Source organism: Maylandia zebra, linkage group LG1, assembly GCF_041146795.1.
Source record: "Maylandia zebra isolate NMK-2024a linkage group LG1, Mzebra_GT3a, whole genome shotgun sequence".
NCBI classification, from domain to species: domain Eukaryota; kingdom Metazoa; phylum Chordata; class Actinopteri; order Cichliformes; family Cichlidae; genus Maylandia; species Maylandia zebra.
This window is the reverse complement of record NC_135167.1, coordinates 29,899,549-29,925,720: the sequence shown is the minus strand read 5'-3', so window position 1 is coordinate 29,925,720 and position 26,172 is coordinate 29,899,549. Positions and strand designations below refer to the sequence as shown.

The window sequence follows — 26,172 nt, the reverse complement described above, 5'->3', positions numbered from 1 at the left end:
GCTATGTAAGCTGCTATGTAACACTGTAAAGAAATTTAAAAAAGAACCGCAGGAGGATGTGGAGAATAATAGCTGCTTCCTCCTTGTATTGCTGTGTGCTAGGTCAGTATATCTGTGTCCTTTTCTGTCAGTGAATTGCATTTCCTGATATTATGTCCTCTGATAGAACTTTCAGGTGCTGCGGTCTGAGTCAACATGGCACTAATTTGGAAAACTCCCTCATGCGCTACTCAGTAATAGTGAAGTCACTTTACTAGATCCATGAATACGATATAGTAATAACATTGATTGCAGAGTTGTGGCGTGACATGGTTGGAAAAAAGGAGAGAAAGAAAAAGTCTTTTTTATCATGATGCTTTAAAGAAAATCTGAAAATTTTCAATCAAAATGCACCAGATATTCATCCTTCAACTCTACATTAAAATAAATTCTAAAACTATTCCTCTGTGTGCTAATATTAGTTTAAATCTATCAAAACATTTGTCCAATAGTGCCTCCACAGTGTAGTTCTCCACATTCCCTGGAGACACAAATCCCCTTCCGGGTGAGATAAAATGGCCTAGTTGCGTCCTCCCTACTTACATTAATAACTGTTCATTTTTATAGATAGTTCCCCTTTTTCAGAGGTACAAAATGAATTGGTCGATTTATTGACAAGCAGTATTTGGTAGGACTGGGCGATATATATCGAGTTTTTAAATATATTAATATATTTTTTTGCGAGGTATGAGATGTGACAATATCGTTTATATTGATTCAGTATATGTTACATTATAATTATACTTGCGGAGCCGCAAGTTTGCCTCTGTTTTGTCCACTTTTGTCTCTACGCAACGTTACTCTGCCTCACTTCTCTCCTTCACTGAACACAACTCTCCCTCCCCCATCGCTTGCAGGCAACGATAAGATGGACACGGCAGCTATCCGCTGCCGGCGGAGCTCACGGGCGCGTCACTGCAACTCCCCCTGGCTTCTGCTCCGCGGCTGCTGAGTGACCCCTCATCTGGGACTCTCCTCAGCTCTTTCTGGGGTAGTGGCACAGCTGCCCCTCTGTTGGTCTGGATGTCTGGAGTTTTGATCTCCTCCATACCTGCTTCATGCCCTGGAGGACGGAGCTGTGGCCCCCCCACACCCTCTAGCAGATCATTACATGAAGGAACCTTTTAAAAATCAAGCGCGTCCATGCTCACAGGTGTACACACGGGTGCTCACACACACAAACTACACCCTTTTTGGCTCCTACCTCAAAGCACACTGTATGCTGTCGATCTTACGTGCTGCACAATAATGTTTAATATTTAGTACTTACTGTTATATTCCCATATATCATCGTGATGTTGTTTATTATGTTGCTCTTTTTTTCCTCTTCTGCTTGTTTTCTCTTTTTTCTTTCTCAACAGGTGATCCAGGTGATTGATATATGGATTTTTTGTCTGCTTATTTTGTTGGTTTTTGTTTTTTGCCCTTTATCCCCGTCCCTCTTCCCCGCTGTTTTTCTTTCCCTCTTTCTTTTCCCCAGTCAAGTCTGTCCCATGTTTAGCAAGTGAAAATAAAATAAAATAAACAATAAAAGGTGAATCAAATAGACCATTAAGGCAAGGCTGGGATGGTCCATTTGGTAAAGTAAATCCGTTGGGCATCTTTCTCTGCAACTGGCTGCTGGATTTCCTCAGCCAGAGGCCTCAAGCGGTGCGTGTGGGCAACAAGGTCTCAAACAGCATCACCCTGAGCACGGGGGCTCCACAAGGCTGTGTGCTCAGTCCTCTGCTCTTCACCCTGTTGACACATGACTGCACACCAACCTACAGCTCCAACCACCTTGTGAAGTTTGCGGACGACACAACGCTGGTGGGGCTCATCACCAAGGGCGATGAGACCCACTACAGGAAAGAGGTTGAGCTCCTGACCACGTGGTGCAGAGACAACAACCTCCTGCTAAATGTCAGTAAGACCAAGGAGATTATTGTCAACTTCCAGAGAGGCCACACCTGTCACCCCCCATTGACCATCGACGGCGCTGCGGTGGAGAGGGTGAGCAGCACCAAGTTCCTGGGGGTGCACATCAGTGAGGACCTCTCTTGGACCACCAGCACAGCATCACTGGCCAAGAAAGCACAACAGCGCCTCTACTTCCTGCGCAAACTCAAGCGGGAAAGTGCTCCACCACCCATCCTGACTACATTCTACAGAGGCACTATTGAAAGTATCCTCTCCAGCTGCATCACTGTGTGGGGCGGTAGCTGCACTGACTATAACAGAAAAGCTCTACAACGCATTGTGAGAACAGCTGAGAGGATAGTTGGTGTACCACTCCCCTCCCTGCAAGACATTTACACCACTCGCCTCACCCGCAAAGCCATCACAATTGTCAACGATGCAACCCACCCCGCGCACTGTCTGTTCAGCCTCCTGCCCTCTGGAAAGAGATACAGAAGTCTCCACTCCCGCACTACCAGGCTCACCAACAGCTTCATCCACCAGGCTGTGAGACTGCTGAACTCTCTTCCCTCCCGACTCCCAGCCAGCAGAATCACCAGATTGGCAGAAGTATAGGAAGACAGATTGGACTCTACTCCCCCTCACCCACACACACTCTCCAGCAAGGAAACACTCTCTGAACCGGGAACTGAAAACATTCCTGACTTGCATTGCAATTGCACACACCTGCAGCTATATATATATTTTTGGTATTTCTTTTGGCACTGTTTATATTATTTATATTATTATATTACTATTTATTACTTTATTGTTAGGGCTGTTTTTTTTTTTTGTTGTGCATCTGCACCTTATTGTTGTCAATGTCTACGCATGGGACAGTGTGAAACGTAATTTCAATTCCTTTGTATGGCAAGTACATTTGAAGAAATTGACAAATAAAAGTATTCTATTCTATTCTATTCTATTCTTTGCCTTTAGACAATAATTCTGATGGCAAAAGAGCCAAACGGGACAGGCAAAAAAAAAAAAAAAAAAAAAAAAAAAAACTATCAAAGAGGATCTGGTCGGTAAAAAGAAAACATTTGGAGATTACTATTTTAGTGCTGGTAGCGTTAATCTAATTAAAATGACGTTAACGCCATAACGACGTTAACGCCATAACTACATTAACGCGGCAAATCTCTGTTAACGAGTTACCGCAGATCGCCCCGTTCGTGGGGCTGGACGGCTTCAACGCGTTAATGAGCTAACCACGCTAACGCGTTAGCGCCATGCAGCTTCACTTACGGGGGCTGCACGACCTAAAATCCTTTCAGTTTCTCAAAAATCAAAAGCGCGCCTTTTGTATGAATTGTGGTTGTGCTTACTCACCACGAACCGATTTTATGTGGTACACGGCGCTCAACAATCTGTCAAAAAAAGTTTTAGTACGAGTTTTGTAAGCTACAAAGCTGCACCGCTTGATGGATTGTCGGAGCGTTACAGCTACGGTAGTCAGAAGCCTTGCTGAGTGATACGTACTGTGCTTCAACGTAATATTACTGTACTGTGTAATATTATAAGGACCACAAATGGCACCTGTTAAGAGACGTGGTTACGAAGCGGATTTCAAACTTAAGGCTGTCAGTCACGCAGTAGAACTTGGGAACAGAGCAGCTGCGAAATCTGTCTTTGTTATTATGCTCAGCGTCTTTTTAGTTTACATTTTGACTGCACGATTCAGCCAAAGAATATCGAGATATGAATTTTGGGTGATATCGCCCAGTCCTAGTATTTGGTAACTTATCACTGGAACTCTCCATAGAAGGTCCAAAAAGATGTAAACACAAGTGAAGAAGACTGAGAAACCAAAATAAATGTATTAGAGTGAGAAATCTTTTGTACCACATCGTTGATTTGGCCTTAAAAAGGAGTGAATGTGTCAACCAGCTCAGCAACACCAAAAGACCTGAAAGACCACGTGATCGAACACTTCAGTCTCTGATTAAGAAAATCCCTTCACAACGTCTAGCCAAGGCAGGAACACTCTCAAAGAGAAAGGCGTATCATTAGGAAAGCCTACAATCAATGGAACCAGTGAAACAGAGTCAATAGTGTTTATTGATGACGTGACTGCTGAAGGAAGAAGCAGGATGAATTATTTAGAGGCAAGAGTTTCTTTTTTTAGATTCAGCCAAATATGATGAGGTGTTGCTTTACAGTGGAAATGGATAATGACATAGAAGTAAACTGCCAAAGATGCCCAAGTGTCAGGGACTGTCTGTGACCCAGATTTTGAGTTTATTTTTGTATTTGTGATTGAAAGGATGTTAAGTTCTAGTATTATTATCAGTTTGCCTTGAGTTTTAAGTCTAGTTTAGGTTCATCTATGTCTCCTTAGTTATGAGTCTTTTCTCAGTGTTTTACTTTCAGTTACGCCTGTGTGTTTGTCTCTGCGTGTTCTATGTTCTAATTGTCCGGCTGGTGTTTTCATGTCTACATCTGTCCATGTTTTATTTTGAAAAGTCTGGTGTGTCCATGTTTAACGTGTTTAGTTTTTCTTCCCCTGTGGCGTCATTATGTTTATTCCGGTCAGCTGTTTCCCCATGTGTTTCCACTTGCCCTGATCACCTCCTGTGTGTATTTAGTCTGTGTGTTTTCATTCAGTCTTTGTTAGGTCGTCTGTTTTCCTTCCCTCCACATCACATCAAGTTCCATGTACTTCATGATTCTGCTCAGGTCGTGTTCACGTTTCATGTTCTTGTTTCTTCATCATAGTTTCTTGCACATTCCTGGTCAGAATCATGTTCACGTCTGTGTTCATAGTTACCACAGTTTAGTTTTTAGTTTAGTTTTCAACCCTGCTGTTCGCCTTTTGCTTTATTTTTGTAGTCATGTCTAACTCGCCATAATAAACGCCTCGCTTTTTGTTTAAACCCAGTTTGGTTTCCTTCCGTGTCCGCGGTTGGATCCTCCTTCTCACTCCCACCAAGAGCTTCTCAAGGCAAGTGAATGGTCTATTATCCAATAGCCAAGTCAGTCACCTGATCTCAGCCCAGTGAAGCATGCTTTTTAAAGACCCTCAGACAAGCAGCAGCTGAAGGCTGTTGCAGGAAGGGGCTGGCAGAGCATCTCAAAGGAGGAAACGCAGCATTTGCACAAGCACATTAAGCTACTACTTCATCTAAAGTCTGTATATAAAGACACAGGCTGGCAGTCATCGCTTCATTGTTGATGCCTATACCTGTAGCGTAATAGTATTATTAATATCGAATACTTACAATATTCATGACAGCAAGTATGTAGCTTTCCACAGCTTTGCTCCCATGATAGTCCACCATTTTGGGGTCAGCCACCACCAGCGTTTCCACCCATTTCTCTTTGCTGACAGAGCGTTGACGAATTCTTCTCCTCCTTCTCTGCTGCCTGCGCTCCCAACGCTCCCGCTGGCTCTCAATGTCTTTAAAGCTTTGATGATAATCTGCAGAAGGGAAATATAAATAGATATTAAAATCTTTCACACTGACACACAACAACAAAGACTAACTGTGACTTTACCTTGTCACATGTAGTACACAGTGCTGTTAAACAAATCTTTGCCCTTGGTCATCCTCTTCAGCAATCTCTAGCTGATCTTTCTGAGTATTTTCTGATCGTGTCTTTATTGGATTAGACAAAAACACATATAATAGATATACACATGCATACTAGGAAAATGCTTAGCACTTGGGCAGGAACCTCCAAGCACATACAGACATACGGATGACAAACACAGCATACAAATGAACACAAGTGAAGCGAGCTCAGAGAAAAGGTCACGTGTTGTTTGTTTGCACAATAAAGGCCACTCTGTTTGTCAGCTGCAAAAAAGTCAATGTTTCATCCTCCTTATTATATTGTTAAAAACTTTAACATTTACATACTCTGGGACAGGAAGCACAGTGGGCACACCAACAGCAGACACACATATATTACTGTTGCTATGACGAAGCCGAAATATCAGCTTCAGAAATGAATGAGAATTACCGGCTACACCTCAGTTCACAGACCACTCAGACTCAGATCATTCTGTAGTGTTATTTATCAATCAGTTTAAACTGACATGGATGCAACGGTTAGCATTTTGTGCTGCGAAAGCCAAAAAAAAAAAGTCTCAGTCAGGCTGATCTAAGGGTGCAGTGAAGCCTGGAGTATGTAAAATGTAATGTAGCAGTTTACGCATTAGCCAATTCAATTCAGTTTTATTTATAAAGCACCAAATCATGACAACAGTCATCTCAAGGTACTTATAAATAAAGATAAAGACCCTACAACAATACAGAGAAAACCTCAACAATTGGATGACCGGCTATGAGCAAGCGCTCCCCCCCTCCCTGTGACTGGTAGGGGGTGAGGGCAGGGGGACAGAACAAAAGACATGTTATGGAAGAGCGCCAGAGATTAATAACAGCTAGTGATTAAATGCAAAGTGGTGTATAATCACATTTTGAGTGAGAAAAGGTGAGTGATGGTGCTGTCCCCAACGACATCTAGATGAGTTGGATAGAGATGAGTCTGCTGTCAGATGCTGTACGAAGATCATGACATCAAGGAAGACCCAACAAGTGAAAGACTCTTAGTCCTGATTTCAAGAGGACACAAATCCTTTGTTTGCATCAAAAAGAGCATCAAACATCAAAATGCTGCCAAATAGGGAACAATCTGCTGTAAGTAAGCAGCTGAAAATAGCTTGAGCAGTTGTTCTCAAACCATTTCTTCCATTTCCTGCTTCAGAAGCTAAAAAAGTCTTCAATTCAAAACATGACCCTATCATGGTTATATGTATATAAATGTACATATAACCGTCATATGGTAAGCAACGAAACTAAGCTGAAGGTTTAGTGAAATAATAAGGCATTTCCTCCTACATAAATCATCTTCATTCAACTTACTCTCAGTTCATATTTGTGGTTCACACACCCTCCCAGTTTATGAACCACAGCCACACAGAAAGAAAAATCTCTAGGATTGGCTGACATATAGCGATACAGTGATTAAGTGCACAATTTAAACACAGGCCTAGAGGGGACGCGCTTAATGATTTGAAAATTCTGATATTACAGAAACTGCTTAAATCAACATTCAGACCTTATCAGTCTGTTCAGCAAGCTGAAAAGAAATAACAATATAAATGCTAAATGTGTATTTAATCAATTAAAACCATACACAAGCTTCTTTGTCCTTGAAAATGCATCTGTGCTATCATTCTTTAGAAATCAAAACAAGTAATTTACTTTGCAATTTGGAAGATGCAATGAAGTTCATGTATTTCAGTGCAAGTAATAAGCTAATAATACATCTTTCCAAATACAAAAAACTGAGCTTGATTGGTGTTTAAAGTAGTGTTTAAAGTAATACTTAGGCACAACTATAACTCTGCCCTGATATTTTGTTGTTGGTGTTGTTGTTAAGCTGATTCTGAAAGCAAACCCTCAAATCCTCTGGGACATCTATTTTTTTTCCAGGGCCAATTAATTCAACTCAGAATTTTAAGCAGCTGGTTTACGAACGTCTGCATTTCAGTGGCTTTATTCTTCTAACCTCTGCAGATTATTACCAGGAGACAAATGAAAGACAAGAGATTACTTATAATCATCTTTCTCATCATTCAGTGCTTAGTAGCTAATGAGTTATCAGTATTTTGACTTTTAAATTAAGCATTTTCATTGAACAAGTAAAGAGATTTAAGGCCTTAAGATATGTAAATATAGTACTTATCTCCACTGCTGTTACAAAAAAACAAAAACTTGCACATCACCATGACCTTAATCACACTGGGAGCTGTTGGTATTTTGCGGCTTCTGTATTTGCAAGAAAAAAATAATGTAGTGACACAATATGAGGGCTTACATTTTAGCCACAAATGTTGTCTTTACAGTACAAACATTGATCATTTAGTTTTCAAACTGCCTCCTCTTGCTGCACGCCACACACAGCGACCTACTCGAATGGGGGAGACATGATAAGATGATGGAGGTCAGCTGCATGGGTCAGGCTCCCCTGGCACCACACTCTGAACCCACTGCTCCTCGCCTTCCCTGCAGCTGAGCCACAACCCACACCCTGTCACACTCATTTTTAAGATATTAACAGATATTAGCTTTGCCTTAACTACAGAAAAAAATCTTTCGGTAATGCATCCGTTTACGTGTTTCCATGAATGCTCAATCATTCAGGGAAGGAAGCACCGGAAAGTTAATGGTGTTCATCTGGATCCAGATGAAAACAATCAACTTTCTGGTGCATCTGTTTGTACTACAAATCGTTAGTTTGACATCCTGTTTAAAAAAAAAAGTATAATTTCTATGCTGTGCTTTCTTTGCTAATGTAAGTAAATGTGCACGATTTACCTTTGATTCCACAGGTACCGTTGAAAGGTCGTTTCCCTGAGATGGGCTGTATGACTGGGCTCCAGGAGGGAGGAGACACATGCCGTTTGTAGATGGCATGGGCCTGTGGTGCTGATGTTTCATCACTTGATGTCTCCAGAGGCTGAATAAAGAACTCTTCATCAGACAACTTGAAGAGTCCCGTCTAAAGAAACAAAGAGCTGTAAGTCAGTTCTTCAAATCTCTTTAAACTATTTTAACTGTTGCCAAAGAGCGAACTGCTGAAATATTGAGAAACAAAACATTGCTCTTGATTTGCTCTTCTGTCGTCAAAGATACAGTATGTAATGGGTAGGCAAGACATCACACAACTGCATACAACATTGATTAGTAAGTTAATCCAAGTTTTTGACAAGAAAATTGATCAGAAGCATTTTTATATATTATGCTCTGCAATAAGGCGTTTTCTCTCACGGTGCCATATTTAATGATCTTACTTTAATGAACTTACATCACCTTACACCATAAACAACTGAAGATGTCCGCTTTTGAGTATTTTGATTGGAGATTTGCAAAAAAGTGGAGACACTGTGTTTGCAAAGTATTTAAAATCTACATGTAGCCAGCAACATCTTTTAAAAAACACCAAAACGTTGCAACAACAGGATTTCTTTTTACCATGCCAGGTGTTTGGAAACTGAGATCAGCTGCTCTAGTTCTCTAGAAATTGAATTGTTCTTTTTCTTGTTCCAGCTACTCCAAACCTTCTTTGTCTATTTTTCCCCCATTTCATAACGTATCAAATGTTTGCAGTGGGAACAAAATCTGGGCTGCAGGTTGGCCAAGCAGCACTCTTTAACTATGCAGTCTGTTACTTTATGTGCTGCAAGTGTTCAATCCAAGTCCCTAATTTTTATGGTAGTAAAATGATGCATTTGCATTTTTAAAGGCAAACTGGCCCCAGAGTGTACTCCACCTCTGACCCACAGCTGAGAGGCTCCAGCCTGGCACAACCCTGAACTGAACAAGCAGTTAAGAAAATACAACCTGAATAAACGCGCTAAGTGGTACTTTCTAAAACTGTTTTTAATTTTTTTTTAATATTTAATATTATTAAATACAAATATTATTATTAATATATATAAACATTACATACAGTATTGAAGACTAGTGAATAAAAATGCACAAGCACATGAAAACACTTCGAGTAAGCTCCCACTGAAACAGCAAAAACAGCCCCAAGTCATAATTTTTCTGTCGTACGACTGAGCCGGGGAAAAGATCAAATGTCTTTTAAGCAACTGCATAGTAAATCAGGCAGGCAGGCACTAGGCCAAAACCAAATTCCCCTAGGCCCCCCGTTGACCATCGCTGTCTTATATTTCATTCTTATCCACCCTCTGCTCCAGTTAATCCCTTTTTCATCTTACACAGTGTCCAAGTGAAGCTCAGGCAGGAGGGCTGGCCGTTATATCCGAAGCCCACACACTAAAAGCTGAGCAGCAAAAATAGTTTTCATCTCATCTCCAAAAAAATACAATATCAAAGATATGCTGGCTTTAAAGGTTGGCTGTTGGTTGGTGCTGACATTTCCCAAAATCCTGCATCATTCCAATTTAGAGTCAAGTGTACTGACTGAGGTAACAGGTTGAGTAAATAACACAGAACCTTCAAATGTAACATTTGAAATGTAAAATAAGCCATTAAACACATCAGTTAATCTAACATGTTCTTGTTTTAATCTCTCTCTTGTCTTAGTAAATGCAATCACAGCTCACTGGATAACAATTTCAGTGCTCACTGGACCAATGCAGTAAATCAGGGGTGAAATGAAATCCAGTCATTAAAGTATGTTTCTATTGTAACCGAGTTTCCTTTTCAAATACCTGCATACCATTTAAGCTGTTTTAGCCTGACCACAGTGGAGGTGCGTATGGAAGCTGATCTACAACTTCGGCCCAGCTCCTTTTCTTTCTCTCTGACTCAGTTGGTGTTATTTGTCTTGTGTACTATGTTAAGTGTGGGAGGCTCTTTCTCCAGTTTGAAGGAAATGCACGGAGGCAAGAACAATAGTCATGCCGGGAAATATATTGTGGTTGGAATAATCTTTTGTGATTTCGTATTTGGGAGGAAACTTACACACATAGTTAACATATAAATATGTAATATATTTCAGTAAGAAAGGGAGGCTTGTTGATCTGAAGTTTTGAGTCATTTGGGAAGTGTTGCAGTCTGTCAACATGATAAGAGTCACAACCACAGGAAGAAACCGTCCTGAAACTACAGGTTTCTGGCTGTGATCTAAAACATGAGGACTTATGGGACTCCTTTGCAAGATGCTCTTTTGTGCAGCACTTCAGCTTTGAAAGTGAAGAATAATCTGCAGACAGTCAAAGAAGATGACGCACGTAAAATCGACTCTATCAACGTTAAAGATGTGTAAATGAATTTTCTATCAAAGTTTCTTCATCTGTAATATCAGTCAGCTTTGAAAAACGAAAAAAGGATCACATTGGAAACATGTTTTACTTTCATCAATATACTTGGTTCTTATAAAGCAAACTAATAAGTGCCTTCAATATTCAAAATACTCTTAATCTCATCACTGTCTGTGTTTTACCAAAAGCAGACAGGCTGAGCTCTGGCAAGTGAACCAAGCTGAGGTGCTGGCAGAAGTTTACTTGCTGCTTTGCACCACAATAATTAGTTACCTGCATAGACTGTGTGCTAAGGATCAGTACTTTGAACCTGCATTCTTTCTTGTGAGTGCCAGCAGTGAGCAGCTCCTCATGTTGTGAAAAAGAAGTCCAGTTGTATAAAAGTCTGAGAAAACCCCAGTAAACACTTTCCTAATTAAATTATGGCTTCGGCTGTCGGCCTAAAGTTTCACTCATTACATGGATGCAAAACAGGGCATACTTTAGGGCAGGCCAACCTTATAAATGTCAAGTCGCTATCGTGCGAGTGTGGAGTGTCGCTCCAATTTTTTCACTCAGAATCACCAGATGTGACATCTGGTTTCAAACAGGATTTCACAAACTAATGTGTGACGTCAGTTTGGCTGTGTCAGTCTTTTATATATGGTCTGTGGTTGTCTGCAAACACTTTTTTACTTTGTTTTATGTTTAGATCAACATGCTGAAGTGTTGAAAAAGACACAGTTATGTATGTGAGTTACCCAAGAAATAAAACTTTCATTTTTATTATTTAATTAGTTTCTTTATCTACAGGGAACCATCGGGAAATAAAAGTGTTTGAATATATACCATCATACTCTTTTGCTTTTCTCAAAGAAAGTTAATTTCACTGGGACATTTAAGGGCATTTCAAGTCAGCTGTACAATTTCTGGACTAAAATGCAATCAAGAAGTCTTTCAAGAACCAGCGGAAGGATGATCGTAATCCAGCTGATCGTGTGTTTTACTTGATGTAAATCAGACAGGCAAATAACCCAAATCGTGCAAGGAGCCGGCAGAGCGCTGGCAAAACACCAGCAATGTGGATACCATATGTCTGCTGATGTGTTTCTGACTTAAAAAAACAAATGTCAGTAAAGAGTCTACCACTAATTATTAAATAAAATAATTTATTTAGTTTTTTTTCTACATTAATTAAATGTTACTATACCACATACCTAAGAGTTTTTGACTGATACTAGTGCTGCAAAGCACTGCATTGTAAAATATGCAGTCCCGCCAGTAAATAAAGATGTGGAGGAAGATTAGAAGCAAGAAAACATGATTGCTTTTTAAGAGGAACCTGTCTTCTGGGAGGAAAATTTTTCTAATTTTATTGTAATTCAGCCCTGAGCTGAACAACTTCAGCTACACACACACACACACACACACACACACACACACACACACACACACACACACACACACACACACACAATCATCTGAACAATAAGACAGCATTTGTGGCTTTTACTATCACACAAATTCTTGTTGTGTCATGTTCAGCAAGAGAACATAATGAACTTCATCCATGTGACCATAGAAGGCATCTCTATCATCCATCCATCCATTCGCTTCCGCTTCTCCTGGGATCTCTATCAATTACACTTTAATATTTAAACCAGAGTGAGTTTACATATGCGTGGGAATTCTGCTAAATAGGTAGATACTCATTGACTACTTCATTAGGTGCACCTATTCGACTACTTGTTAATGCCTTTAGGCATGCAGACATGGTCAGGACAGCCTGTTAGGCATCGGAACCATAAAAAAAGGCCCTTTAAGTCAGCGGTCTCCAACCTTTTTTGCGCCACGGACCGGTTTATGCCCGACAATATTTTCACGGACCGGCCTTTAAGGTGTCACGGATAAATACAACAAAATAAATCTAGTACCGGTACCGAAAAAAGAAGATTTATTCATAACACACGTGAAAAGACCCAGGAAAACCGAGAGAAAATAACGCTGAAAACCGATAAAAACCTTGAAAACCATACATTTCACACCTGAGCCTCAACTTTCGCGGCCCGGTACCAAACGACTCACGGACCGGTACCGGTCCGAGGCCCGGGGGTTGGGGACCGCTGTTTTATGTGACTTTGAACATGATAACTGGTGTCAGACAGGCTCGTCTGAGAAACTGAGAAAAGTCTGTCAGCATTACAAGAGAGTAACGCTTCGCTTTTGAGATCTGACTTTTGTTTCAAAAGTTGCACTGCAGTTTACACACTCACTTAGGCACAGGGCTAAACAGCTTCTAGCTAATCTCTGAAAAAAGTGCTCTCTTTCTAAAACTACAAATCAAAATGAAGAACAGCTTGGAGCATATTATAATAAACGTGAAATAGTGATCTATGTTGTGATTATTTATTATTGTGATCGATGTGAATAATATCTCCATTTGGAAATTTCAGACAGAGAAAAGAGAGGTGGTGAGTAAGTATCTTTTGAAAGCCCTGGTCCAGATCTAATTTGGAGAAATACGACTGCAGCATTGTGATAATGCAGTGTCAAGGATCTAAGTGGTCTGAATGCAAATCATGCCCACCGTATCCACTTGTGGTCTAAATAATCTCTCTTTTATGAGCGCACATCTGTTACAGACAGACACAGTGGAGAGCATAAATCACTGGCCTAATTTTGAACAAACTCAGAGAGCAGGACTGCAGGATTGCTCCGTGATTTTAAAAAATGCACTCATGAGAGTGACACTTCTGGGACAAAAATGGAAGTTCAATATACATTTAGTACAAAATATAAAGGCGGGCTCCATTACTCGCAATACTCAAGTTTAAACCCTGCTATAAAAGGAAGTGCATCAGGCACAATTTTCCGTCTGATGGAATACGCTTCCACGAGAACGTCTGCAAATCAGGGAAATGCTGCATCCTTATTATGTGTGCAATGCAAATCTCTAAAAAATGTTACAACCAATATATACATCTATATATTTTATATATGGCTGAGTCTCTTTATATCCACTCGTTGTGTATAAATGTGGAGCTGTGGTTTCAAAGTGTCTTCTAGGCTTCTAAGCACAATTAGCTTTCAAGTCTGAAGGTCCTCCTTTTTAATGCTCTGCCAGGCTTTCACTGCAGCGGCTTTCAGCTGCTGTTTATTTGTGGGGCTTTCTGTGCAAAGTTTAGTCTTCAACAAGTGAAATGCAAATTTAGTTGGCTTAAGATCAGGTGGCTGGCTTGGCCATTCAAGAATATTCCACTTGCTTTAATAAACAGCTGGTTTGCTTTGGCTGTATGTTTTCGGTCACTGTCCATCTGTATTATGAAACGCCGCCCAAACAATTTAACTGCATTTAGCTGGATTTGAGTGGACACCTCAGAATTCATTCGACTGCTTCTGTCCTGTGTCACATCATCAATAAACACAAGTGTCCGCGTGCCACAGGCAGCCATGCACGCCTAAGCCATCACACTGCCTCTACTATGTTTAACAGATGCCATCATTATGGTACAGGTTGATCTTGGCTTCATCTGCCCAAACAATATTTTTTCCAGAACTGTGCTGGCTTTTGTAGGTGTTATTTATTTATTTATTTATCTATCAATCAAAGTCCAATCTAGCCTTTCTATTCTTGAGGCTTATGAGTGGTTTGCACCTAGCATTGAACCCTCTGTATTTACTTTCATGTAGTCTTCTCTTTATGGTAGACTTTAATAATGCCTACTTCCTGGAGAGACTCCCTCACTTGGCTGGCTGTTGTGAAGGGGTTTCTCTTCACCATGGAAATGATTCTGCAATCATCCACCGCTGTTTTCTGCCGTGCACGTCCAGGTCTTTTTGCATTGCTGAGTTCACCAGTGCTTTCTTTCTCAGTATGTACCAAACTGTAGATTTTGGATGGCTTGTTTCACCTGCACGGAGAGCTTCTTTGACCACATGTTGTCCATTCAAAGCAAAATCTCCCAAATTTAAGCACCACACCTCAAATCAGTGCCAGGCCTTTTATCTACTTAACTGATAATAACATAGCTAAGGAATTGCCCACACCTGCCCATAAAATAACATTTGAGACAATTGTCCAATTACTTTTGGTCACCTTTAAAAGAGAGTGGCACATCTTAAGGAGCTAAAACCTTTAAACCCTGCATCCAATTTGAATACGAATGCCCTCAAATTAAAACTGAGAGTCTACACATTATGTCCATTTCCATTATATAACTATAATAGGAATGTGCTTCATAAACAGGTTAAAAACAAAACAAAACTTGTGTCACTGTCAAAATATATATGGACTGAACTTTTCTGGAAAAAAAAGAAAAAAGAAAATCACACCAGGGCATGTTGCTGTTTAAATGACCCTTAAGTGAAGATGAAATTTCACAGTTTTGAAAATAACTTCTTGTTGCACCCAGCTCTGATGACAGCTGCCTGGTCACCTCGCCTGCTTATGCTTTTCAAACAATTTTAAATAGTTCGCTTATCCACTCACCAGGCCATCACAAGTACTTATAGCTGCGCTCCCTTTCACAATGGCATCATCCCACACTTCGCCCAAGAAATGACAGTGGGAGGATCCAGCAGGTTTGATCCGTGCCCCCTTCAGGCCACCAAACCTCCTCTCAGTCATGAAGCCTGGAGCCAGCAGGTGAGGATTCAGAGTGAGGTTGAAGTGCAAGTTGTGGCCGCCGTGCCAAAACTGGTAGAAGATGCGATCTAGTCCTGCTGGTTCCACTGAGGCTTCCCTGCGCTGTAAACGGCGAGCATGGTGAGACAGGAAATTGGACAGGAAGTGACCCTTGGCATCCAGTCTCGTAGGGTGAACCACCTCGTACAAAGGGAAGTCATCCTGAAATCTTTCTGTAAAAGCGGTGATGGGAAGAAGACTCGTTATTAAATCGCAGGAAACTGGATTGAAATTAAATAATCATGTGGCTGCAAAGCTGTAAACAAAACCGGGGAAACTCTAAACACACACATATGTGCTAATCTGTCACTTTATCTTTGAATATAACTGACATATATGCAGCACTTCTTAAAAATATATTCTTTGACGCTTCACTCTCATGTTTAATAGTTTGCATTGTTGCTGGAAGACTGAGTTTCACAAACCATCATTTGCTCTGACCTGGAATAGCTTTGTCCAATGCACGGAGAACAGTGTGACAAAAAATATAAGGACTGCGCCTCAAGAAGCAGGATGAGCAGTTTTTCCATCTTATTTCTATCCATACAATTTCATTGTACCTAGCTAAATCTTGCTAAACAGTGTTTATTTCTTTTAGTTTGCAATACTCAGTAATCACTGTACGTTTAGTATCCACTGACAGTACACCCCCCACAGCTGCTATGCTTATCACCACATACAGTCACATGAAAAAGGGGTTTTTCACAGGACTCCATGCAGTCCAGTGAAAAACTAAGTACACCACATGATTCAGTAGCTTCTTTAAAACATTGCTTCAGTTTATTAAGGTTTGCAGGCATTTATTGTGTTGAGGTCTGGACTTCACCACTTTAATTTTCTTTTCTTTTTCAGCTATTCTGTTTTAGATTTGCTTCTGTGCTTTGGATAGTTATCCTGCTTCACGACGTAATTTGTGACATGCTTTAGCTGTTGCTCTCACTCTAAAATACTCAGAGGAGCTCATGGTTAACTCTATCAATGCAAGATGGCCACGACTTGTGGTTACACAACAGGCCCAAAACATCACCCCTTCACTACCGTGCTTCACAGTTGGTATGAAGTATTCATGCTGATATGCTGAGCTTAGTTTTCGCCAAGTGTGCCGCTGTGCGTTAGGTCCAAATCTCCACTTTATCTCGTTTGTCCAAACAACATCGTTCCAGAAGTCTTGTGCCATGTGATGATGCACCTTTGCAGACCTAAGATGTGCTGTCTCTCGTCTCCTTGCAACCCTTTCAAAGACCTCATACTCGTTTTGTCTGTTTCTCACTGAACTGTCATAAACGTGAACATTTAACACACTAATGGAGGCCTGTACAATCTGAGATGTGGCGCCTGCAAGGTCTGATTTTTGTGTGACTTTGTCAGGATGTCCACTCCTGGAGAGAATTTAGCAAACTGCTAAAAATTTTGCTTTTATAGAGGTATTCATGTTTGCTGATGATCAATTAATCAACTTCATTTGATTAGCATAGCTTGGCTGATACTTGCCCTCTTAAATCCTATAGAAGCAGCACTACTTAGTTATTCACAGAGTGCACAGAGTCCCCTGAAACCTTCTTTCTCACGCGACGTGTGTTAAAATGCATGAGAAGAGTTTAAAAAGTTGAATATTTAAATGATTTTAATGGTATATTTGCACTAAAGCTAAGTCGTAAATCAATTACAACTTTTTTTCCAGTGATAAGAATTTTAATGATAACAACACTGTGAAATATTGATGTTTTTATCCATGTGATGGACACTGTACACATTAAATAATAATTATTACCACTGTCAAAAATAAAATAAAATCACAGCTACTATCTGGTTCACATTCTTTCACTTATTCTGTGCACTCAAAGTACAAGGGTGCAAACCCTCACACTATCATCATTGGCTTTATCTCATTCAAGGGAAATGAAGGAGTGATTATACACAGCCTTGCTGACTCGAGCTCTTACCCTGTCTGCACTGCACAGGATTATCTGCACAAATATTTTCAAGCATACAGCACTTATAGATGATTTGGACAAATATTTGAAATGTCTGACTGAATGAGGAGTTTTCACCTTTTTATTGGCACTTTAATACCGTACCATTATTTTATCGACTTCTCACTTTACCACATGCCTGAGTATTCCAGCCATGCACTTCTTTGATTCGCACTTTTGCTTTTATTTATGAACTTCTGACCATCAACAAATGCCAAATAGTCTTGGATTGATTTGAATTAGTGTAAAGACATGGCTGCCTAAAGCAATGGGCTTGACTGGTTTTCATTTATGTGTATTACTGATGGCAAGAGATTGCTGGAGAAAAAAAAACTTTCTTAAAAAATATCTTATCTTCTACTTAAGGTCAAAAGAAAATATAAATATCTTCTTGTAGCCTTAACAATGCACAACAAAGGCATGGAAGGCATTCTTCATGAAAGCAGTGACTGCATATCCATTCCTACCTTTGTTAGGGAAGCAAAAAGATTTTTAGATTTTCTTGTGACCTTAAGAAGATATTCTTTAAGCAATTGAAACAAATATTTTCTGCAGCTCTTCACAAAGGTCTTTCTCATCTAGAATGAGCAAACTAGCAAATTACTCTCCTGAGGAATTGGACTGTGGATTCGTGGTGATCAGAAACCATCACATTCATCAGAAATAAGGTTTTTTTCATTGGAGTGATTGTGATAAATCTAGGGATCCTTAAGAGTCTTCTCAGATTTGCTAAGACAAATGAACAACACTGATCAGGTTCAGTTAATTTACTTTTTATTCTTTAGTCTTACAAGTAGGTAAGAATAAAAAATGTCTTTAAACATTTTGTCAAGCGGAAGCCCTTTGCTTATCAAAGTGCTTTTCTACTTTGGGAAACAGTTTCAGGCAGACATCGATATTCCTGTGCAAACATCTAACACCTGAAACATCACTATCTGACAGGTCCCTCCCTCAGTGAGTCATCCTTGCCTAGAATGCCAAACAGTAGCTAGCACACAGTTGATTTGTACAGGATGAGACAGAGTGCACCCACACTTCTTGATCTGTTTGTTTGCCTAATCTCTGGAGAACCCGGGAAGTCTGAGTGGATGAAAGTGCATGAGGTGAAGGCAGGGGGTGCTTCCTACCAGACATGAGGGGTTTAATCCTCTGATGTGATGATATGCACTGGAACAGCCAATACACTTTCTGTTGAAACTGGGTGTATTAAGAGAATAACAATAATGCATCCTGTCTATTCCCCTAAGTGAAACTCTGTTTCCTGCCCTTGACTACTGAAGTCAGAGGTCAGTGTCAGTCACACAGCAGCAGCACTGCACTGGGATTCTGCGTTTTGATGAAGGGCACTACAACAAGGGCGGACCGGGCTTCAGCCTCTGATGATTCATTCAGAAACAGCTCTCTCTACCGCACTTGGTTATAAAAGTTTGAGCATAATTGCTATGGCTGTCCCCAAACGTTGTAAGCAAAAGTTCCAGCTGGCTTCTCATCAGGGAGGAGTGTGGCTGGATTCACTCACAGAGCAAATGCGCACAACAAAAGCAGGCAGTGTACGAGAGCGTTGTGGCATTCCATGTGTTTGAATCTGAAAATGTTTAAAATACTTTAGTTTTCAGGCTCACTAACCTGGTTCATGTGATAATCCCAATCCCAAAGTTTTGCAGTTTTCCAGGACCACCAGGACCGCGAAGAAGAAGTGAATGGAAGACGCTCTTTGTCCGAAAGCGTGAAGCCCGCAGTGCAAACGGGTCATTTTGTCAGGACGGTAACTTATATTTTCGAAACATTTAACGCCTTTCTGACACCGCGTCGACTGTCAATTCAAATAGTTCAAATCCATCTGTGCTGGGTGCGTTTCTCGCTTTGTTGCGCCCGTGCACTTACGCTGTGACAGCAACAACAAACTTCTTCACTTCAGGCCTGAGCATTGTCTGCCTCCGCGGGGGGGCTTTTGCTGCATCTTTTTGTGTGTGTTTTGTTTTATGTCGGTGTAAATGTTTGCTTACAAGTTGCTGGTCCCCCTGTCCTCCATCAGCCTCCTCCCGACAGCCAGTGACAGCTTAAAACTTTGCTGTGAAAACTTTCGCAGAGCCACCCCCACAGATGGGTGGACTTAAGACAATGGGCTCAAGAGAGAGCTGGAGGGCTTAAAGGGGAATGCTACTCCAAGAGATCGGATACAGAGATGCAGTCCAATTGGAAGTTCCTTGGGGTGATTCGGGTTCTCAGTGGGTCAGATGAGGACCAGACTGTTGCGTTCACTTGGAGTAAGACAAATGACTACGCATCGTTTTGACCGGAGGTTCAAAGCATAAAAAAACAAGTGTTTCCCAGTGGGAACTGTGAGAAAAGCCCGAGTAAAGTCTTAAAAAACAAAACAGCGACTGACATCATCGAGTTCGGGAGATTCCTGATTTTAAAACACATCTGGAAAACCCAGATCTATATCAGTTATATCCCCAAATGTTTTACCACCTTAAGCTAAGCTGGAACAATTAAGAATTATGCCTATTTGGAGGTGGAACACGGCGTAACCAAACTCTATGTTCGACCGTTATTATCCCTCTCCAAAGTAAGCGCGCCCTCTAGTGGAAGAAAAATGTCCCACTATTGCTTGAGCTTACGAAAGTTCTACATGCTGGCCATCATTTTTGACCTATAGTATTCATTTAATATTACTTATAATGAAAGCATTTAAGAAGTACGTTGACATTCCTAAAGGCACGCTCATCTTGGTTTATTGTGTTTGCAAAGTGCGTGAACAGAAATCAACAGGTGTACCGGGTGAGAGAGGCAGGAAGAGGTCTACATCTTGATTGATGTATTCGTTTGAATTGTCTGGATTAAAAGTAACTTTCATCATTTATTTTCTTTTCCTATTTTGTGCATTTACGCACGATTCCTGTGACAAATACAATCCTTCATGGCGGATAAACTATAACAAGAAATTTAACCTGTTCTTCCTTAAAAGCTGCCGGGACCGTAATCCTTTCTGTCACGTCTCACTCGACCAATCGTGGCTCAGCAGAGGAGCGACACACCTGTATAAAAGCAGGTTTCTGGCCAGCTGTTATTCAGAAGGGTGTTATGACTACGAATTTGCATCTAATATAAGATGAAAGGCTAAGGCTTTTTTCATGGCGTGCCTCGTAGAAGAAAATGTTGTGAGTCAAGCTTTATAAATTTAATGATGGAGGAAATGTTTAACCACAGCGGAGCGCTCAACCGAAGTTCAGTGCTCGAAGACATCGACGTGAGCGCGGATGGCACCCCCATTCTGAGGATACTCATATCGGTTGTGTACTCTGTAGTTTGCGCAGTGGGTTTAGTGGGCAACCTCCTCGTCTTTTTTCTAATGAGGTTACGACAAGGTCGAAAGAGGTCCACTATTAATGTTTTCATTATCAACTTGGCAGTGACGGACTTCCAGTTTGTTCTCACTCTGCCCTTCTGGGCTGTGGACACCGCGCTGGACTTCAGCTGGCCGTTCGGAGACGCCATGTGCAAGATCGTCCTTTCGGTCACCGTGATGAACATGTACGCCAGCGTGTTTTTCCTCACCGCCATGAGCGTGACCCGCTACCTGGCCGTCGCCTCGGCTCTAAAGAAAAAAGCGCACAGAAGGTCACGGTGTGTGAAGTGGGTGTGCGCGGTGCTGTGGGTGGCGGCGACAGTTGCCACAGCTCCAACAGCTGTCTTCTCCACTGTGACTGTGGTGGCTGGCGAAAAACTCTGTCTCCTCAAGTTTCCCGAAGGACACGACTGGCTCGCCCTCTATCACATCCAGAAAATCTTGATCGCTTTCATTATCCCCATGCTCATTGTCTCCGTTAACTACCTGATGCTGCTGCGCTTCGTCAGACAGAGGAGCATGGACAGCAGCAACCCTAAACGGAGATCCAGAGTCACCAAATCTGTCGCTATAGTAGTTTTGTCTTTCTTCTGCTGCTGGATGCCAAATCATGCCATCACCTTCTGGGGCGTGTTGGTCAAATTTAACGCAGCAAACTGGGACACGTCGTATTACATGGTACACACCTACGTGTTCCCGGTCACCGTGTGCTTGGCGCACGCAAACAGCTGCTTAAACCCGGTGCTTTACTGCCTGATGAGGCCGGAGATCAGGAAGATGCTGAGAGGATTGTTTTGGAAAGCCTCCACTCCGTCATCCACGAAAGGTTGCGCCACGCGCTCCATGACACAGGCAGAAACCCAGGGAGCTACGCCTCTCCAGATTATAGACAATGCGGAGTACACGCTGTCCATCATAGACCGTAAGGGTTTATCAGCCTCTAAAGTCCTCCCGTATACTCGTTAACTGTAGCCTCGTGATAAACAAGACGACGCTTTGTGGTCTGAAGGAAACTGTTTCCAGGGCCTACTCCGTGGATCGGCTTCCTCCGAGGCGTGGACGTCTATCAGCAGAGAATGTACCTTCACCTATCAGCAGAGAATGTCCCTTAGTCTGTAACACAGTCAAATATATTCTCAAGTAATATTCAAGCATGCCATTCAGCGTGTTAGTACGAGCAGCTCGGGAGCAGCTTGGGAGAACAAGAAAACAGAGACTGCTTTAGATTGTCTTCCCAAAGTGACTCAACTTTATTCACAAGTACAACAGTTTATATAGAGGGTAAAATTCATGAGACAGCAGATTATCAGTTTAAACCAGTACAGACCAAGATAAGGCAGCGTCTTCCTGCCCTTGGGTGAAGAAGCATCCTTTGTGTAGTTTATTAGTTCAGCTACAATTGTGATTATCTCAGCGACATATTTTCAAGGCACAAAACGAAGAGTTCTTACATTAGTGAAATCTGAAACAAACCATTTGGCCTTCAACAGGCGTCTAAAAGATTAAGAAACTAATGTAGCTGAGGGAGTGATCTCTGTGGTATTTCAACCTTGTACCAGCCTGTGATTCTCACACATCAATTCTTGGGTCAAAGAGAAAAATAACTAAAACAAAAGGGCCTTATTGAATGACAGAGTTTTCCTGCATAATGTCACTATAAAACAATATCCAGTAAATGCTACCATGGTACTAAAATACCTAACATGGTCCACCTGTAGATGTCTTCATTACGCGTGCGTAAAACGCTTTCGCATCGGTCCCAGTCTAAGTGTTTGGATGGGTTGCATCGCAGATTCACACCGTGTGCGCTTTTTTTTTTGCACCGCGACGCAGAAAGGCGCAGAGTGTTGTTTGTTTCACTGTGACAACTAAACTTTGAATTTCTCCCAGTTTTGCTGTCCAGCTCCCATTTCTCCTTGTCGTGATTGTTAAAGACAAACAAGAAATAACCGTGACGAGAGGGAGACACGGGACAGCAGAGAGAACGTCCTCGAGTGGAAATCCAGCTGGGGACATTAGGATGGGGGTCTGGGGGATTTTGATTGTATTTTTAATTTTCAGTGGTTTTGCTCGTGTTTGCTACCATGATTTAATTTAAAAAGTGCCATGTTCATCAGTCCTGAGGCACCTCTTAAAGGACTGACGTGTACTGTATAGTGAGCCTGCAGTCTGTGAAAATAAAATAAACCATGTTCTAAAAGTGTATGCGCAGAGGAGAGTCTATTATTTGTTTTCTCACTTAAACTGACATCAACTAAAACTGTGTTTTAACACTGAATTTTTCTTTCAGTCAGCAAAAAGTGTGTAACCAGTTTGCTGTCCTGTGCTTACGTTTTTCTAAAGGTGGATTCTTTTCTTTTATCGTCCCAATAATAAATGAATTGATCCTTTGCCTTCAATTCGATTCAATCAGGAAACGGCTACAATAAAATAAAGAAGTCATGTTAAATGCATTATATAGTGTCAGCACCTCCAAGACGCTTTTCATCACATTCAGTCCTTTCTGTTGTAAATGTTGAATTCCTATCCTGGCACATGTCAAAAAACAAAAAACCCTGGGCTCTCACAGGTAGCCCAGGAGGAGAAGCTGACAATGGCTGCAGAGGTTCCAGCAGTCGCTTTGGCAGCCGTAGTGACGCAGATCTTCGTCAGACGATTCAGCTCACAAAATGCAAAATGAATTCATACAGTCCAAAATCACAAACCGGGGGGGGGGGTTAGATTCTAAGTGCCATCTTCTTTACCAGGACAGCAATATTTATTGAAGCGCTGATATAACAATGAATTATTGGGAGGAAACATTTCAGCAAACTGACGCGTGCTCATTTGCATTTGGGATTTGAGCAAACTGTTCAAACTAAGCATGCATTTTGCAGTTTTCCTTTGATGATTCCTGCAATAAAGGTTTATTTTTGCTTTGTTGTGGTCACAGGCAAAAAGGAAGAAACCCCAATTAATACATTTTGCACTTGACTGAATAAAAACGAGCACCTATTTCCCCCTTTTCACAAAAAACAAGTTGCTTAATTTTTGTGAAAATGCTCAGACTTTAATATTTCATGTCTACTAATCCACATTTGCAATGGGATGTGGTAATATATGTTAATGTAACCGCACTTATATTGTATGGTAATATATTCTGCTGCTTGCCTTGGGCTGTGTTTGTGTGGCTGTTTTCTTTTAGCTACCTCTGTCTTTTTTTTTCTTTATCAAATATTGCGGCTTTTCCTCTTCGGGGGTCAATATGCTTTCACGGCAACACTCTTGATGTCAGATTGTGCCCATGTGTCCGCTGGTTGAATCCAATCTGTTATCACAAAATACCTAATATGATGTAAACACTCTAAAGTTAATTTAGTTAGTTATGTTTTTAAGTCGATATGAAGCATTTGAAATGATTCTTCTTTGTTTATAGATTCAAATTTATTTTGATTTATTGACAGCACCTAAGCCTGGCAGAAACCTGTAGAATTTAAATTGCTCTGACCAGCAGGTGGCTATGTAGTCAGTGCTGTTTAATAAAATGCAAATTTCTTACTTTATTCTATTCATTTCAGTTATTGGTTGGCCTGCTGTTTTTTTTTTAAATTGATATTTTGTGTAATTTACTGACTGCTAGTACTGGCTTCGATCCCCTTTTGCCTTCAGAACTGCTTTAATTCTCCGTGGCACAGCTTTAACATTCCTCAGAGATTTTGGTTCATATTGACATGGTAGCATCACACAGTTACTGCACATTTGCAAACCCATGATGTGAATTTCTCATCATGGCTTAATGTGTTATCCTGCTGAAAGCAGCCATCAGAACATGGTTACAAAGCATGCCAGAAGAGCGCAATCCCGGGAAAAGCAAAGATACTGCGTGGAATCCTCAAGATCCCAGGAGGACTGATTGCATATAAGGAAATATGGAATCCGATAAGTCACACACTTTAATGAATGTAGAACACAGAGTTAGTCAGAGTACTGCTTTAGGCTGATAAAAGAAATAGGTCATTATTTTTGGGAGATATTTCTGTCTTCTTCATTTTCTGGCAAAGATGAGAAGAGTAAATATGAAGCTAGCAGCAGGTTATCTTTGAATGAAAAATATAGTTGTTGGGCTCCCTTTAACCCCCAGTATATGTGACTTTCAGTATTTCCCCTGACGCACAGAAGCATAACCAGGTCTTCTGAGTTTGTGATGATTAATCAACTTCGAGCAAAAGAATTCAGCCAGGCTGGTCAGGGGTCTCTGATGTGAATATTTACCTAACCAAACTTCAATTGTGTTTTCTCACTGTTAGTCAGAGAAACAGCGAAATATATTCACATGGGCTTTAGGACCTGTCCTACTTGATATTATGCATTAGTGATGAACATTTAAAGGAACTGGACTGAATCAAGCAGGAATACAGTAAACATGGGCTGCTGGAGTTTGTGTGCGTCTGGTAAAATTGAGGTTATGCTACTGTCTTTAGTTAATAGTGTGGTCCTCCAATTTAAGAGCATGATTCGTTGTTTTCACTTGTGGATGTTATAATGATCCCTTTTTCTTGAATACTCGAGTTGTCCCTGTCCAGTGTTAAAACTGAATTTTGTGTCATAAGCAGTGTTGGTCAAGTTACTTGAAAAAAGTAATCAGTAACTAATTACCGATTACTTCCCCAAAAAAGTAATCCCGTTACTTTACTGATTACTTATTTTCAAAAGTAATTAATTACTTAGTTACTTTTTAAAAACACAATTTACAACCTGAAGAGGTGATAAAGCGATAGATCTTTCAGCCCAATTCTACTTTGTCTACATAATCCATCATACAAAATGTAATCAAATGGAAAAGTCCGTTTTTAAAACTTGTTTTATTAGTTTTAATCTTTTAACTTTATGCATCAAGCAAAAATTTTATTATATGCAACATTCTCTGACTGGAAGAAATTTGTTTAATATTTAAACCTATTTTCTGCACATTCCAGCACATAAAATATTTTTTTTGTGTTTACACTCAGTCTTTCAAATAGATGCAAGTAAAACACAGCAGAAAATAAATAACATCAAAGACTAGCGGTCCTGTTGCTCTATTTTCACCTGTAAAGCAGGAGTAGCGTAGGCGGAGGCTTGCCCTGGTGCAGGTGTGCCAAGGCGGTCAGTTGAAGAATCCACGAGTTTCTCAGCGCACTTGGAAGTTTAGGGTTTTTTTTCGCTGTAAAGAGAAGTTTTCTTCCCACGCACAACGGACGCTAATGTTTTTGTCACTTTTTATGGAATTAAACTCAAAATAAGGTCAGTACTTCCACGCTTTAAACGCTGCACGCTCATACTCTCTCCTGCATTCCATATATTATCCATTGTTGATCTGCGCACAGCTGTTGTCATGAACGTAGCACTTGCTTACATCACTGTCATGAGACATTCTGGCAAAAAAAATCACGGTTTTAGTAACGCAGTAACGCAGCGTTCCTACGGGAAAGTAACGGTAATC

General features: G+C 40.8%; 2 protein-coding genes across 3 annotated transcripts in view; one reads left to right on the top strand and one right to left on the bottom strand.

Annotated features, from left to right (window-relative positions):
- The window catches only part of adamts7 (a disintegrin-like and metallopeptidase (reprolysin type) with thrombospondin type 1 motif, 7), a 109,031-nt gene extending 89,554 nt beyond the window's left edge, over positions 1-19,477 (bottom strand). Inside the window, exons 1-4 of one of the 2 annotated variants that reach the window (XM_076884639.1) lie at positions 18,986-19,477; positions 15,192-15,559; positions 8,307-8,490; positions 5,199-5,398 (exon numbers count right to left, since the gene is read on the bottom strand). In XM_076884639.1, coding sequence (XP_076740754.1) covers positions 5,199-5,398; positions 8,307-8,490; positions 15,192-15,559; positions 18,986-19,112 — 879 coding nt within the window. In that variant the 5' untranslated portion in view covers positions 19,113-19,477. The remainder of the gene's footprint in view (positions 1-5,198; positions 5,399-8,306; positions 8,491-15,191; positions 15,560-18,985) is intronic. The other variant, XM_076884641.1, reaches the window with a different exon arrangement.
- Positions 19,478-20,465: 988 nt separating this feature from the next.
- Positions 20,466-22,914, top strand: LOC101470149 (relaxin-3 receptor 1-like). Its single transcript, XM_004557969.4, has one exon. The coding sequence runs from the start codon at positions 20,547-20,549 to the stop codon at positions 21,675-21,677; it is 1,131 nt and encodes a 376-aa protein (XP_004558026.1). The 5' UTR covers positions 20,466-20,546; the 3' UTR covers positions 21,678-22,914.
- Positions 22,915-26,172: the final 3,258 nt, after the last annotated feature.

Bases quoted from the DNA above. Each gene is read 5' to 3' on its own strand.
- LOC101470149 (XM_004557969.4), top strand. From the start codon at position 20,547: ATGATGGAGGAAATGTTTAACCACAGCGGAGCGCTCAACCGAAGTTCA.